General features: G+C 43.8%; 2 protein-coding genes across 2 annotated transcripts; one reads left to right on the forward strand and one right to left on the reverse strand.

The window, feature by feature from the left end:
- Positions 1-4,121: 4,121 nt before the first annotated feature.
- LOC4336755 (mechanosensitive ion channel protein 1, mitochondrial) lies at positions 4,122-10,621 on the forward strand. The gene is made up of 8 exons (XM_015780890.2): positions 4,122-4,267; positions 5,221-6,051; positions 6,209-6,468; positions 6,917-7,017; positions 7,779-7,886; positions 8,927-9,154; positions 9,586-9,718; positions 10,314-10,621. The coding sequence occupies exons 2-7, from the start codon at positions 5,279-5,281 to the stop codon at positions 9,688-9,690; spliced, it is 1,575 nt and encodes a 524-aa protein (XP_015636376.1). The 5' UTR covers positions 4,122-4,267; positions 5,221-5,278; the 3' UTR covers positions 9,691-9,718; positions 10,314-10,621.
- Positions 10,622-11,792: 1,171 nt separating this feature from the next.
- LOC4336756 (uncharacterized) lies at positions 11,793-14,183 on the reverse strand. The gene is made up of 2 exons (XM_015780891.3): positions 12,471-14,183; positions 11,793-12,083 (listed from the first exon to the last, which is right to left on the reverse strand). Exons 1-2 carry the CDS (start codon positions 13,920-13,922, stop codon positions 11,961-11,963), a joined length of 1,575 nt encoding a protein of 524 aa, XP_015636377.1. The 5' UTR covers positions 13,923-14,183; the 3' UTR covers positions 11,793-11,960.
- Positions 14,184-14,445: the final 262 nt, after the last annotated feature.

The following is a 14,445-nucleotide window of genomic DNA, read 5'->3' on the forward strand; positions in this document are numbered from 1 at the left end:
TCAAACGTAACTATCGTTGGAATTCATTTTTTATTTTCTTGTAGTCCCGCCAACCGTCGGCGGCTCTGCAACTACACTCCTATACATCCCGCCCACTGCTTCTCCTTGTCATTGAGATTTTAAAAATCGAATATAATTATCAATGGGGTTTACTTTCTTTGCTTTCTAGAAGTCGTAGAAACCGCCTTGCCCGTTAGCTTCACGGGCTTATCGTTTCTCCTTTTAATCGTCATTAAGATTCTATTTGGTGTTTTATTAACCTTTTTATATGTCGTATTAACCGCCACCACTCTACTCTTTTATAGGCGTGTTATTTAATTTATCTCGTCATGTGTTTTAGATGGTCTTTTTATTTCAATAGTCTTTATTTTTTATCACCAATTTTAGTTATTTATAAATTTTATTCCTAATTGAAATCTTTTTTTCTTTTTTTCTAATTTCAGAATTTATTTTTTATTTTTGAATTTAACTTGTTTCAAAATTTTATTCCTACTTGAACTCTTTTTTAGTTTTTCTAACTTTGAATATTATTTTATTTTTTATTCTGAATTTTAATTAATCTCGTATTGGGTTCTTATATAGATTCTTCTTTCAATATGGTTTTATTTTTAATTCCGAATTTCATTTAATTTTAAATTATATTCCTACTTGATCTCTTCTTTTCTTTTTGCTAATTTTGGATTTTATTTTTATTTTTATTCCGAATATTAATTAATATCGTATTGGGTTATTATATCGACTCTTCTCTTAATATCCCTTATTTTTAATTCCAAATTTCAGTTATTTTTAAATTGTATTCCTACTTGGACTCTTATTTTCTTTTGTAATTTTGGATTTTATTTTATTTTTATTCCGAATTTTGATCAATATTGGATTCTTATATGGACTCTTATCTCAATATTGATTAATTTTAATTCCGAATTTCAGTTATTTTTAAATTGTATTTCTACTTGGACTCTTCTTTTCTTTTTTTCCGATTAATGTGGGAATTTCTAGCCCCCACAGCGAACGTGGTGTCTTCTTTCAAAGTTGTTTTAATAATATACTCCCTCCATATTTTAATGTATGACGTCGTTGATTTTTTTTGTCCAACATTTGACCATTCGTCTTATTTAAAAAAATTATGTAATTATCATTTATTTTATTATGACTTGATTTGTCATCAAATGTTATTTAAGCATGACATAAATATTTTCATATTTGCACAAAAATTTTGAATAAAACGAATGGTTAAACGTTGGTCGAAAAGTCAACGGCGTCATACATTAAAATACGGAGAGAGTAATAGATATATGTGTCAAACATTTGATGCGATAAAGATGAAAAAACTTGTCAGGGTCTAAACAGGTCCCTAGTCCACTTGCGTTGCGTCGCGTCGGGTCCGCTCCTTTTCTTCCTCTCCTCCCATGGTCAACTGTGATGCTAGTATGGTACAGTACTATACATTGCTACTCGCGAGCGATGTGTGACTCGTGCGAACGAGACGGCAGGAGATGCACCGAACACGTACGCTTGCACCTTGCAGGGCCGCGACCGGTGCGGTGAAGATGGGACAACGAAATTGCGCCGCGCGCATCGGCTACTCGGCAGACGACGACCGGATAAGGAGAGCAACGGTGGTGGTGGCACTGTGCGGTGGCCGGTGTAGTCACTGAGAGGCGAAAGAGGAGGCCGGAAAGGGGCAGGGCGACGCGCACTCGGCGCCGCGTGACGGGGGCGCGGCGCGCACGCGCCGGCCTGCGCCGCGCCGCGCGCCGTGCCGAGCTGCCATGCGACGCTGGCCGGCACGGTGGAACAGCCGCGCCACCGCGGACACGCCAGCCAGGCACGATATTGGGCCTCAATTTCTTCTTTATCAACGACATCGGCCCAAATGGAGGTACAGTAATACGGTCCACAAAGCATAGTAAAGCTGCACGTGTTGTAGTACAGCTCGGCCTGCACCAGGGCTCGATGGAAGCCTGGAAGGAATAATAAGTTCAGTAGTTGTCCCTAATCTTTACGTTGAGCTTACTTGGTATCCTAAACTACAATATCATAAATCTTCAACCCCATCTTAACAAAACCATTCGAGTCAAGTGCCATGACAGTATAGATGGGTGGTTTTACTAACGTAGTAACGTGGCATCCTAGTTGAAAAAATAAAATAAAAACATGTGGGACCCACTTAAAGTGGCATACATCTTCTTCCTCCGCTCCTTTCTCTTCCACAATCTCTTTCGATCGAACGCAACATGCGTCACGAAGCACAATAGGTGAGCTCGTTGTCCGCTCGTCACACACCGACGGCCCCCTAGCGTGCGAAGCAAAGGGGCTTATGCTCGGTCCCTGATGGCGAAGATAGAGGTGATATGACCATCAGCAACCTCACAACGGTGCCTCTCCCTCAACGAGCTTGTCACCATTTCTACCATCGAGCACAATTTTTCTTGTAGAGAATAAAAAAGTGGGTGCTAACGGCTAACATGTGAATCCCACTTTTTTTTATATTCTTTTCCGGACTAGGGCGTCATGTCAATGAAACCATCCATCCGTACTATCATGAGATGACTTGAACAAATTTTATTAAGATAGGAGGTGATGATTCAACTATAGACTTAAACTTTGAGTTTATTTGCTGTGGCTGGGTGTTGGTACGTTGGTGTGTCATCTTTTTATTTATCTTTGTTTCTGTCTATTATATTTTTCTTATAAGATTGATCCAAGACCTAGGGCCGGTCCTATGATTTTGAGGGCCCTATGCGAACTCATCGCGATGGGCCCTCTAAGCTATGTATAAAATTCTATGATATATATAGACGCTAATTTTACTTGCAAAAACAAAAACAAATACATCCATATATATATATATATATATATATATATATATATATATATATATATATATATATATATATATATATATATATATATATATATATATATATATATATATATATATATATATATATTAAATTTAACATATATGGTAATTATCAAGAAATAAAGTCGACCAAAATAATAATATATTTGTAACTTGGAACTAATATCATTATTCATTAACTTAATAAAGAATAGAACCCCATCATATCCATTGCTTCTCATGAAAACGTACTTCTTCGGGCATTTCTTGATGCAAAATCATCAAGAACGATATTAAGAACAATAGTGTCCAAGATATCCTTCTCGATTGAGCACATAGCCAAGTCATTTAACCTTTCTTGCAACATAGTTGATCTCAAATAGTTCTTCAAAACTTCAATTTTGAGAAACTTCTTTTAGGTGAAGCTACCGTCACAGGTACAGATAAGAGTATTCGATAGGCAAAACATTTGGATAGAAATCTGCATCCATAACAAACTTTAGAATCTCAGGCACGGACATCGAAAAATCTGGCAAACTCACTTGCAACACCTTTAACTCTGAATAAAAATCGTTGATCTCAACATCGCATGAGGTACTAGACTACTAGTATTAGGTGTTGGCCCCCCATCATCATGGGCCCCCACCATCATGGGCCTCGGCGGTCGCCTCGGCTACATAGGGCCAGGGCCGGCCCTGCCAAGACCTATGTAATAAGTGGTTATAGTTTTAACTCAGTTGAAGCAAAGGCTGGGTTTATAACCATTATTAAAAAAGGGAGGTGGTGAAATATTATATTATATCATTTAGGTATATTAATTAAACTCAATGTAAAGAAGAGAGACAACTTGTGAACTTAGGGTTGGTTTGGTTTGTGGCCTAAATAGGCCTTACCAAATTTTGTCAATGCCAAATTTTGACATGATTAATTTTGGTAAGACAAAGTTGTGTTTGGATTGAAGCCAAAATAGTCTAAGTTCACTATTAAAATGATCTATTTTCTTAGGCATGTCAAAATCTGGCTTCAAACCAAATAGACATTAAACACTATTAAAATTGTCAAATATTGGTAAATGTAATTTATGCCTCAACCAAACGAGCGCTTATTTCCTCGATGGAATTCGAATTTCGGAAGCCGAAGGCCCAGAAGACCGCAACATGCGGAGCACGTCTTGGGGTGGCCGGGTGGAGCGGGATGGAAGGGCCCCACTCGCAGTGTCACAAGGAGGACGCCGCCATTTCCTCCCCCACAAGAAAGGCCGAAAGCGAAAGCGGATCACAAGGGGGTAGCCCGTCACCATCAGCGCTCACGCCTCGCGCACCTGCGCTCTCCCTCCCCCTTCCCGGCCTAGGTGTCGGAAGCGCGGTGGGGAGGAAGCGAACGCGCCGCCGTCCGGGTCTCCTCCGCCTCCTCCTCCCGAGAATCGTAAGCTCCGGGCATCCTACTCCCCCTCCCGCTCCCAGTCCAGTGTCGCGTCCTAGCGGCGCTTTGCTGTGTTCGTTTGGTAGCTTCGATTCGCACGACGTGGTTCGCTGTACTGCTTCGAGATGCCGCGATCGCTCGCCCTGGAGATTTATCGCGGCTCCGGCGTATTCGTCTCGTGCGGGTTTTTGTGGCGCGGTGCTCTTCCGCTGGTTCGGTTCGGCGTCGCATCATTTCAAGGGTTTATGCTAGTGTAGCTTTCGGGAGGTGGGAGTGGTCGCCGCCGGTATTTCGATTTCTCTCTTCTTATTTGACGCCCAAATGTGCCCTGTTGCTTAACCTAGTTCTGATTGTGCTGACGAATTCTAACCCGTCGTGAGTGTGATTTTGGGGTTTTGGGTGCTAGTTGTCTCCTAAGATATTATAAGGAGATATCTCCGTTGTTTTGGTGTTATGGACTGCGGACTACTTGTTTTTAATGTTCGATTTCTAGAAGTTGGAACCCAATTAGTCGATGGAATTCACAGAATCTGGTATCGTGATTGAGATGCAAAATCGTGTTTATTTCATAAAGCAGATGGATCTGTTCATGGCTGCACTTTACTGTTCGATGTCTATAATCTGTGTAGCTAGATTTACCATTTATCACACAAGTTTAATCTAGTTGGCAGTACGGATCTGCAGTTTTGATTATAGTGGATTCGAATTTTTGTGCACTGTGAGTTTCATTTTGGTATTTGTACATCTACAATTAAGAGTTTCATGTAGTATGTCGTCATGTTGATCTACTGTTCTGCATGTTCAAAGTTTGAAGCTATCTCTAAGACATACTGTATTATGGTTCGTTATGCATTTCAACAGGCTTTTAACACTTCTATTACTGGGATGAATTTCATCTTAACTGAGCAATGTATGAAGCATTGACGCATGTATTAATGAAATTTCACGTTTTTCAGGACTTCTATTTTGCCTCTGCATCCAGGTTATTTAGAACTCTGTATTCAGGACTGCACAATGTCTATGATAGCAGCAACTCTTCGTCGATCGTCTAGAGTAACTGGTAGTCAGAATATCATGGAGATATGTCTTGGACCTTGTGTATCTTCTGGTGCTTCTTCAAGGTGGTTCAGCAGCTGTACTAAGCACTCAAACACTTCCATACTTAACCAGATCAAGGCAGTTGATCGGTATTCTCCAGTTAATGGTATGTCAATGATCAGTAGGGTGCCTCTTTCAGCTCATATGGACACAAACTGGTTGTCTACTTCAAATCCCAGATTTAATGCACTGCCAGGATTCTTAGGTGCTTCAAGCATCTGCCGAGCATACTCCTCAGACACTGGGATTAAGGCAGAAGTTCCACAGAATACTGTCTCAAATGTACCTTCCACAGAAACCGTTGCGCTTGGAACATCTGATGGTGGTAGTTCTTGGATTGATATCTTCGACAATGCTCGCAAGTGTACTCTAGATGCTACCACTGATGCAGGCAAGAAAGTTAAGGAGCTGACTGATGCAATTACACCTCATGTACAACAGTTCTTTGATGCAAATCCAAACCTAGAAAAGGTTGTGGTTCCACTTGGCGGGACAATCTTTGGTACAATGATGGCTTGGTTTGTCATGCCTATCGTTTTAAGGAGGATTCACAAGTATTCGATACAGAGTCCTATATCAGCACTTTTGGGGAGCTCAACAAAGAATGATGTCTCGTATGAAACTAGCCTCTGGAGTGCATTGGAGGATCCTGCGAAATACCTTATCACATTTATGGCATTTTCAGAAATGTAAGGCTTCTTTTTACTTTTTCTGGCAGATTTTATCGTTGTTGTGGATGGGGTGCAACACACTCTAGATTGATGATATTTCTTCAATATTTGCAAGAGATATATCCATCTTCGTATTGTTGAAATGTTCATTGTTCTGATGTTTTCTCTTCCTCAGGGCTGGATTCACCGCACCAAGCATATCAGCTTATCTTCCACAGGCATGGAGGGGTGCAATTGTTCTCTCTTTTGTCTGGTTCCTTCATAGGTGGAAAACAAACTTCATCACTAAAGTTGCTGCCTCAAGTATTGATCAAACCAGGTTGTCAGCATTTGATAAGATCTCGTCATTAGGACTGATTGCACTTGGAGTAATGGCTCTTGCAGAGGCTTGTGGTGTAGCTGCTCAGTCAATACTAACTGTTGGTGGTGTGGGAGGTAATGTTATATTCCCTTCAGTCATAAATATTTGACGTTTAGATCAATATTACATTAATTTAAAATTTAATAAGTTTATGATATCAGGATAGTACTTTTCAACTTTCAAGGAAAATTTTATCATTACATTCCTTTTGTCTTTGAACTAATCATATGATTTTTTATGGTCAAAATTTAAAAAATTAGACCAAATTTCATCCTAAACGTCTAATATTTATGATCAGAGGGAGTAACTGTTTTGAGTAATAACATGCTATACCACATTTAAATAAAAAATGTAACTATGGTTTCTTCCAGGGCTTATAACCTCAGAATACATGAACTGAAAAAGCTCAATACAGTAATACTATAATTATTTAGGGGGATAATTTGTAGCTCTTGAGTCTTGACTGCAGTAGATGAGACTTCTAACTAAACTGGAATTCTGGATTGTTCCTCCATAATGCAGGTGTTGCTACTGCCTTTGCTGCTCGGGATGTCCTTGGTAACATGCTCAGTGGGTTCTCCTTACAGTTTTCTAGTCCATTCAAAGCTGGAGAATACATAAAGGTGCCTTCTTATATATGTGGTCACTTTTTCTGTATATTCAGGGGGCTGTATGTATAAACTGTTCATTTGCTATTCATAGTATATGTTGATATGCAGGTGTTTGGCTTAGTTACTGCCTTTAGATTCTCAAGCAATTTTCCTAGTATTGCTTCAACCTACAAGGGATACATACTGTTGTTAGAGCTTGATGTAAAGAAAAAAATATCGGTTTTTACAGAGCTGAAGGATAGCAAATATTGAAGTGTCTAAACTGTGTGTTAGGAACAAGTTTCCAGGAAAGGGTTAAGTATTGTTTTAGAGGCTGTAAGAGGGTATAAAAAAATTAGATGGACATGGGCGACAGTTTTGAGCATCACATGTATACTACATGCTTCCTAAGTTGCTATGATTATCACTAGAAATGTTTCTCGCGGTACTTGTGCTTTCAGCACTTGATAACACTAATGCTATAAACGTTTTCCCCCACCTTAATAAACTCTGGCCGACTTTCTGTTGCCAGCCCGGCGAAAAATAACACTAATGCAATGCATTTCTCCAAGGAATAAGCATGCGGTCCATTTTCAGTAATAAGGTGGGAGAATTTAGGAAGAATGACAGGTTCTGTTTTAAGTGACTGGGATCTTACCTTGTTTCTCTAAAAGAATATTGCATTTCAAATTGACAACTGTGGCTGGCCAAATACTGTTTTAATCTTTTGTAATTGTTGATTTTCTATAAATTATACTTGTGGACTCCCAGCAACTGAAGGATTTTTGTTGTAGGCTGGGTCAATAGAAGGCAAGGTGATTGAAATAGGACTGACTTCTACGGAATTGATGAATCCAGAACAACTTCCTGTCACTGTACCCAACTCTCTGTTCTCCAGCCAGGTATCCTATGGCTTGCATTACTGGAAACCTTTTGAATCACATATTTGCATGTACATAGGAGTGACATGTAATATGCTTTTCTGAACCACCTTGACATTTCATTTTGTTTGTCCTATCCTTACTGTTTTGGTGTGCGCGCGCGCACGCACACACACAAAACGAATGTTTTCCAGGCAGTAACTATAGTAATGTCCTGTAATTTTATTGGAGATTGATTCTTCAAGGAACCTAGGCACTTTTGATATTTAGAAGTTTTATCATAGTATGATGCAATTTAACCTGAAAGCAGATTTCACTACTCTGGAGTAAATGATAAGCAAAATACCTAGGAGGCTAGGACAAGTGAAAACGAGATGAAATCTACTACTTCCTCCGTCCCAAAATATAACAACTTTTAGCCCTCAAGATTTGTCCCAAAATATAACAACTTCTCCACCAACATTCTCTTCCTAACCAATCACAACTTTCCACCATTCACTTTTCCCACCTACCACCACTACTTAACCAATCACAACCCTCCACCATTTACTTCTACCTACTTTCTTAATAACTGTGTCCAACTATAAAAATGCTTATATTCTGGGACGGAGGGAGTAACATTTTCAATGGTTTGCACTATGCACCGTGAACCATGGTTCACAAATCACAATTTGTAGATTCGTTAGCTGATACAGGGGTCTTTTACTGCCAAAGATCATCATCATTCGTTTTATCACTAAAATATGAAACTTATACCTTGTTCAAATTTTAAATTTTAGTCTCAGTTGGGATGGATTAAAATAAATAATCTTTGGAGCATTTAAATCACTTGAAACTTGGAATGATGTTTTTCTATTTAAATTTTGGAGGACAGAAAGCCCTCAATGCTTTGTTGCGTTAGTTAACTAAAATATTACTAAAAAGATGCTGATTGTTCTGTATTTCAAGAATAAGCCTGTGAGGATTTATTCAGCGAGTTTCCCTGCATTTCTGTTTTCTGGCCTTCTCGGTAGGGTTAGCAGAAGCGTACCCTGTATCCTGATATTACTAATAACTTGCAGGTGATAGTGAACAGATCACGAGCTAAATGGCGATCCAATGTGACAAAGATTCCTATTAGAATTGAGGATATTGAAAAGGTTCCTGCCATATCAGAGGAGATAAAAGTTATGTTAAGGTCCAACCCAAAGGTTGTCTTAGACTCAGAAGCACCAGCTCCTTATTGTTATCTTTCAAGATTGGAAAGTTCATATGGAGAGCTCACCATTGGATGCAACCTCACGAAAATGGTACATTAGCTCTGTTTGTTTTACAGTTATGATATGTCATGTATTTTGATAATCCATTTGTAGCTATATGTTACACATTTTGTTGCTTTTTGGCATGTTTTGGATAACAATGTGTCTTCAGCATAACTTTTGGTCTGTACTTACCAACATCACAGCGTCATGTTTGGTCCATCCAAATTGGTAGTCGTCTGTTGCTGTTCTAGAGATAGGGCTGCAATAAAATTGAGGTTACCTAAATGTGATAATTCCATCGGAATCAACACCTTTAGCATACCATAAATTGATGGTGTTCTTATTCTTACAGGATTTACGTCCATTGTGTAATGTTGAGTCCGTTCAACTTATGAGAACTTGTTTACTAAGTAGGAGAGCAGCCAAAATTACCTATCGCTGACTCTCTATGATTCGTCATAATTCTTTGTGTATTACAGACAAAGGATGAGTGGCTGTCTACAACACAAGGCATTCTTCTGGAGGCTGCTAAGATTATCAAGTTACATGGCGTTGAACTGGGAAGCACCACGCAGTGCTGCTGATTACGGTGCTTTTGGAAGTTCTAAGTAGGTAAGTGCAATTAATTTAGCTGTTGGGCCATGCAGATAATACTTTCCAAAACACAGTTCCGGCTGTTATAAGTTCACATCGAAACTGCTACTATGTTAAAAACACGTAGTTGTTCCCACTGTAGTTGTTCCACTTCTGTTCCCACATTACGTTCTTCCATTCCATTTGTCATTTAGCATCCGGCAGTTTCAAAACGAGTTTTTACATTTGAGTGCATATTTGTTCCCAAGTTTGCTTATTGTCATATCTTCTTTCTCTGTCTACTCCAGACTATTAGATGGTATTTGCATGTCAAGACATGTGTCATTTTCTTCGGTATGTTGATGCATGGGCTACCCTTAATAAGCTTATAACTAATAGTGTATTGTGGCAAACGGGGTTAGATGAAGATTTTCCCACTAAATGTGTAGATAAAAAACGTTCCACTGCATATATTCAGCCATACTTTGTGAGAACCGCTACACCTGCTTAAAAAATTCTTACAAACAAAACTCCTACCCGTTACATCAGCGTTTGTATGAGTTTTGTAAGAGTAACCTTTCCTTGATATATTTGTTACAGTTTTGAGTATATCTTCAGTTTTGTAAATTTGCAGGTGAATTACGTTAGTCACACTCAACAGAAGTACATAGGTTGGTGGCTTTGGAACACTTCTAGTGCGAAGGCAAGGACGTCCTTTAGTCTTTTTGGTATCTTCAGATTTCAGACCCTCGACTCCATTGCTTTCTGTTAACCGCGTTTTTTTTAGCTAAGGTCAATTTCCAACTCTCTTTAACTTTCCCTTCGCTTGATATATCATCCGCTAATAGCCTAACAGAGAGAAGCACTGCCAATGAGCCACGGTAAACATTTTGGTCCGCATGCTGATAATGTGAGCGGGTAGTTTACCCCTGTTTCAATGCATGCATCTCTCGTATCCGTATCCATACCATGCTCGTATGCTAGTCTGCCCCACCATTTGGCCCCACTGGCCTAAGCACCAATATTACAGTATCCCGTTTCTCCTTGGAACTCTAAAATGCAGGAGCCTATACGTGTGTGCCGGTCTTCTTGTTTTTGTTTTGCACACATCAATAGGTATGGTGACATTGTCCCAATAAGTGTGTCGGGACGTAGGACACGTCGCCGGTGGAAGCAGGATCTTACAGCAAAGACGAGCACAAGCGACGTCGGTGATCCTGCTTTCATGTGCGCACAACGGTACAACACTCCTAATATTCGCACTATCCATGTTAAAAAAAAAACACTAGATAGGCAAAGCCTTTTGCTTTCATGTCTATGTTTAGGTTAGAATCTTGCCTAAAAAAGTGTTTCGGTTAGAACGGAAGTTCCAAGTGATCGCAGTTGGATATGCATTTTTTTCTCTTGCCATGTGCATGCTGGGAAATGTTGGCAAATGTTTTGTGTCTGAAAGCATGGGAGTAGCTGCTTTGCCATTTGCTTGGACAGTGAGTCTGTCATGACACTGACCTGAGCGCGGGGAGCAGATCGTTGCGCCGCGGCGTGTGACGATGCCACCAGTTATACACTCCTAATCAACCAACCATTTATTGTCTGTGACTAGAGCAATCAATGAACATCAACGGCACCCCAGTTATGAGTTGTAGTACACCGAGAGCAAGGGACCGGTGAATCCGGTCGTCGTTTTTGCCAGAAAACAAAGGAACGCCGCACGCCGTGGCTGCCGTGCGGCGCGCGCCCGGCATACAGAGAAAACGAAGGGGGAAATGTATTGCCGCGGGTAAGATTTCACGAGTAGACCATGCCCCCAGAACAGAGGTGAGACCCTCGTTTCCGTTTCCATCCCACGACGCGTGGCGACTGTTGTCTGCTGTCCTGCGCCGTGGTCACATGGAGCTCGTAAATCGTAATGCTAGGCCGCGCTTTCACAAGGTCCAAGTTGCAGCCCCACAGTTTACAGCACTACTGCAAGTCTGCAACTGCAGCACAAAGTCTACTATACACAGCAGAAGCACGCTGAGCATCCACTAGTGCACTCTTCTGTGCCCCGCCTCCGTCACTGTAGACCGGACCGGAGTAGCCATGGCCCGTAGCCGTGGGGGCAGCAAATGTATAGTGGAAAAGGTCCGGCCAAAATTTCGAGTTCTTTGTAGTTGGTGACTCGTGAGGCGAAAAGAAGACGCGGCAGGAGATGACAAGTTTGTAATCTTCCGAGAAGAATACAAGAACAGAAGAGAAAAAAAATTGAATCATCCTATTTCACTTTGGCTAGGTTACAGTATTACACAACTTGGCTGAACTCGCCATCCCTGCATACTCCCACGTCGATGGTCATCGTCTTGTCCCCTCCCTTCTTCCCTTCCTTGGGCGAAGATAGCACCCTACAGCAATTTCTCCTTGGAGACTGCATGACCATGTGAAATGTGCATCGTCAGTACAGTTTGAACTTTGAACACCACAACCAAGATCAAGAAACTAAGCTTCAGATGGCAATTTGCATATAACATTCCTGCTAGTTGTCAAACAAACCTAGTACTATTACACGTACAGTACCCATGCTAGTTTCGTCGTATTATACTCAAACAATGTTCAATCTTGGTGTTATAATACTTGCACAAGTACTATTTGCAGTAATGCAGTTCATTTTACGTTTTTGTTTCTTGCTAGCTAAAAAGGGGATGGATCATGTTCAGTAATAGCATTTGCTGTATCAAGTGTGATGGCTAGCAGTAAGCAACAGAAGACGAATTTTTTTGTTGCAACAGAAGATGGATTGGCAGAGAAGAATTACCCTGTCCCATAGCCCGGGGTCGGGCTTCTTGAGCACGACGATGTGATCGAGATGCGCGTCCGGATCCGCGATATTCCACCGGCACGCGGGCCGCGTCTCGTTGGCGCGGCGCCACCGCTCATACCGCGTCACCGTGGTGTCCCCGCCGCGCAGGGCGGCCGCGCGCCGCGCCGATGAGAGGTAGTACACCGCCGGCTTCTGGCACGGGCTTCGCGCCAGGGGCCTCGTGTTGAACGCGTACGCCGTGTAGTCGGCACGGCGGTACCAGTTCAAGAACGTCCGCGCCGGCATCTCCATCTCCCGCGGCGACATTACTCCCCTGGACACCAGCACGGCGAACCCCCACGCCACTGACACCGTCCATCGGTTGCCGCCGTCGTAGCAGATGGACTGCTGCATTATCCCCGCCGGGTCCAGCTCGATCGGCCCGTCGAACAGCCTACGCACCGCGGCGGGGCGCGACTTGGCGTTCGGGAACAGGGGCTGCACGACGTCGAGGTGGTGCAGCGTCACGATCGGCGCCACCGGGTGGGCGGCGAGGAGGCCGAGGAGGTCGCCGTACACGTCGTACTGGTGGAAACCCGGGTGCTTGGTGAGCGGCACGCCCAGCTCCGCCATGCACGCCTGGATCCGGTCGTCGCTACCATACAGCGCGGGGTACCGGCGTATGCACCCGTCCTGCATCCGCGCGAGCGCCTCCGCGAGCGGCCGGCTAATGGCGAAGCCGCCGCCGCCGTACGCCATCCCGTAGGAGAAGTAGATATTCTGCAGGTGGCTCTCGGAGAGGGAGCCGATGTAGTATGGCTGGCGGTGGTCGAACTTGTTGAGGACGGTGAGGAGGTTGTCCGGGAAGAAGACGGTGTCGTCGTCGCCCATCACGAACCACCGCACGCCGGGGAGGCCGAGGCGGAAGGTCTCCGAGACGATCCGGGAGATGCGGATGGCGGAGCGGTGGCCGCGGCGGTGCGTGTAGGGGAAGCCCGAGGTGTCCGACGAGATCCTGATGGCCGGGAGCCCCGTCCGCGCCGTGGACATGTTGGACTCGCGCACCTCGCGGTCCAGCCACACGTACCCACGCATGGCGCCGCGGGGCCGCCACCACACCTTGATGTACTCCTTCCGCTTGTCCCAGAACCGCGACGACGCCGCGATGCCGAACACGACATGCTGCAGCGTCGTCTCCGTGGAGGCCGCGGCGGGGGCCTTCTTCCCTGCCGCCACCGTCACCGCAGCAGCACCCGCGCTGGTGCCATTGGTCGACAAGCGCACGGAGGAGGAGGAGGAGGCAGCGTCAGGTGGGCAGGAGGAGGAGGATGACGAGGCGGCGGAGGCGAGGAGGAGGTGCAGCGTGTAGAAGAAATAGAGGGCGGTGAGGGGGAGAAGGAGCAGGAGGAGGAACCGGAGGATGGAGGCGGTGACGGCCTCCTTGCCGCCACCGCCGCCGCCCTTCATTCCGGCCGCCGTGGCCGCTCTGCTCGTCACCGCCCCTCCGTGGCCTCCGGCTTATCCGGCCAATCTTCCTTCCGCCTCTTGGGGAACCGAAGGGAAAATCCCACCAATAGATTTACACGGGCGGCGTGGCGCGCGAGGTTGCGCGCATTCTCCTTCTCCGCGTGTTTGCTAAAGCGTTCGGCCTCGTCTTGCTCCGTTTCCCTCTTCCCTCTTCCTTCTCTCGACCTCTCCTCCGTTCGGCGAGTTGGGGTTTGGGTGGTCGGGTGGCTCGGCGGAGGGGAGGGCCGCGGTTTTGGCCTTTTTGGGTTCGCTTTTTCCCCTTTTTTATTTTCGCGTGCCGGTGCTTGTGCGGGTAATGGCGGATCGTTTAATTAATGCGGCTGCTGCTGCGGATTTGCTGCTAACGACGTCGGTTCCTGTCAAAATCGATTCATACTCCCTCGAAAAAAATTCGTTGCGTATACTTAATTCTTTTCGAAATATAGCCACCGGATAATGATATTAACGAATTTAGATAGATCTT

The sequence above is a fragment of the Oryza sativa genome, chromosome 4 (assembly GCF_034140825.1).
Source record: "Oryza sativa Japonica Group chromosome 4, ASM3414082v1".
Lineage (NCBI taxonomy): Eukaryota > Viridiplantae > Streptophyta > Magnoliopsida > Poales > Poaceae > Oryza > Oryza sativa.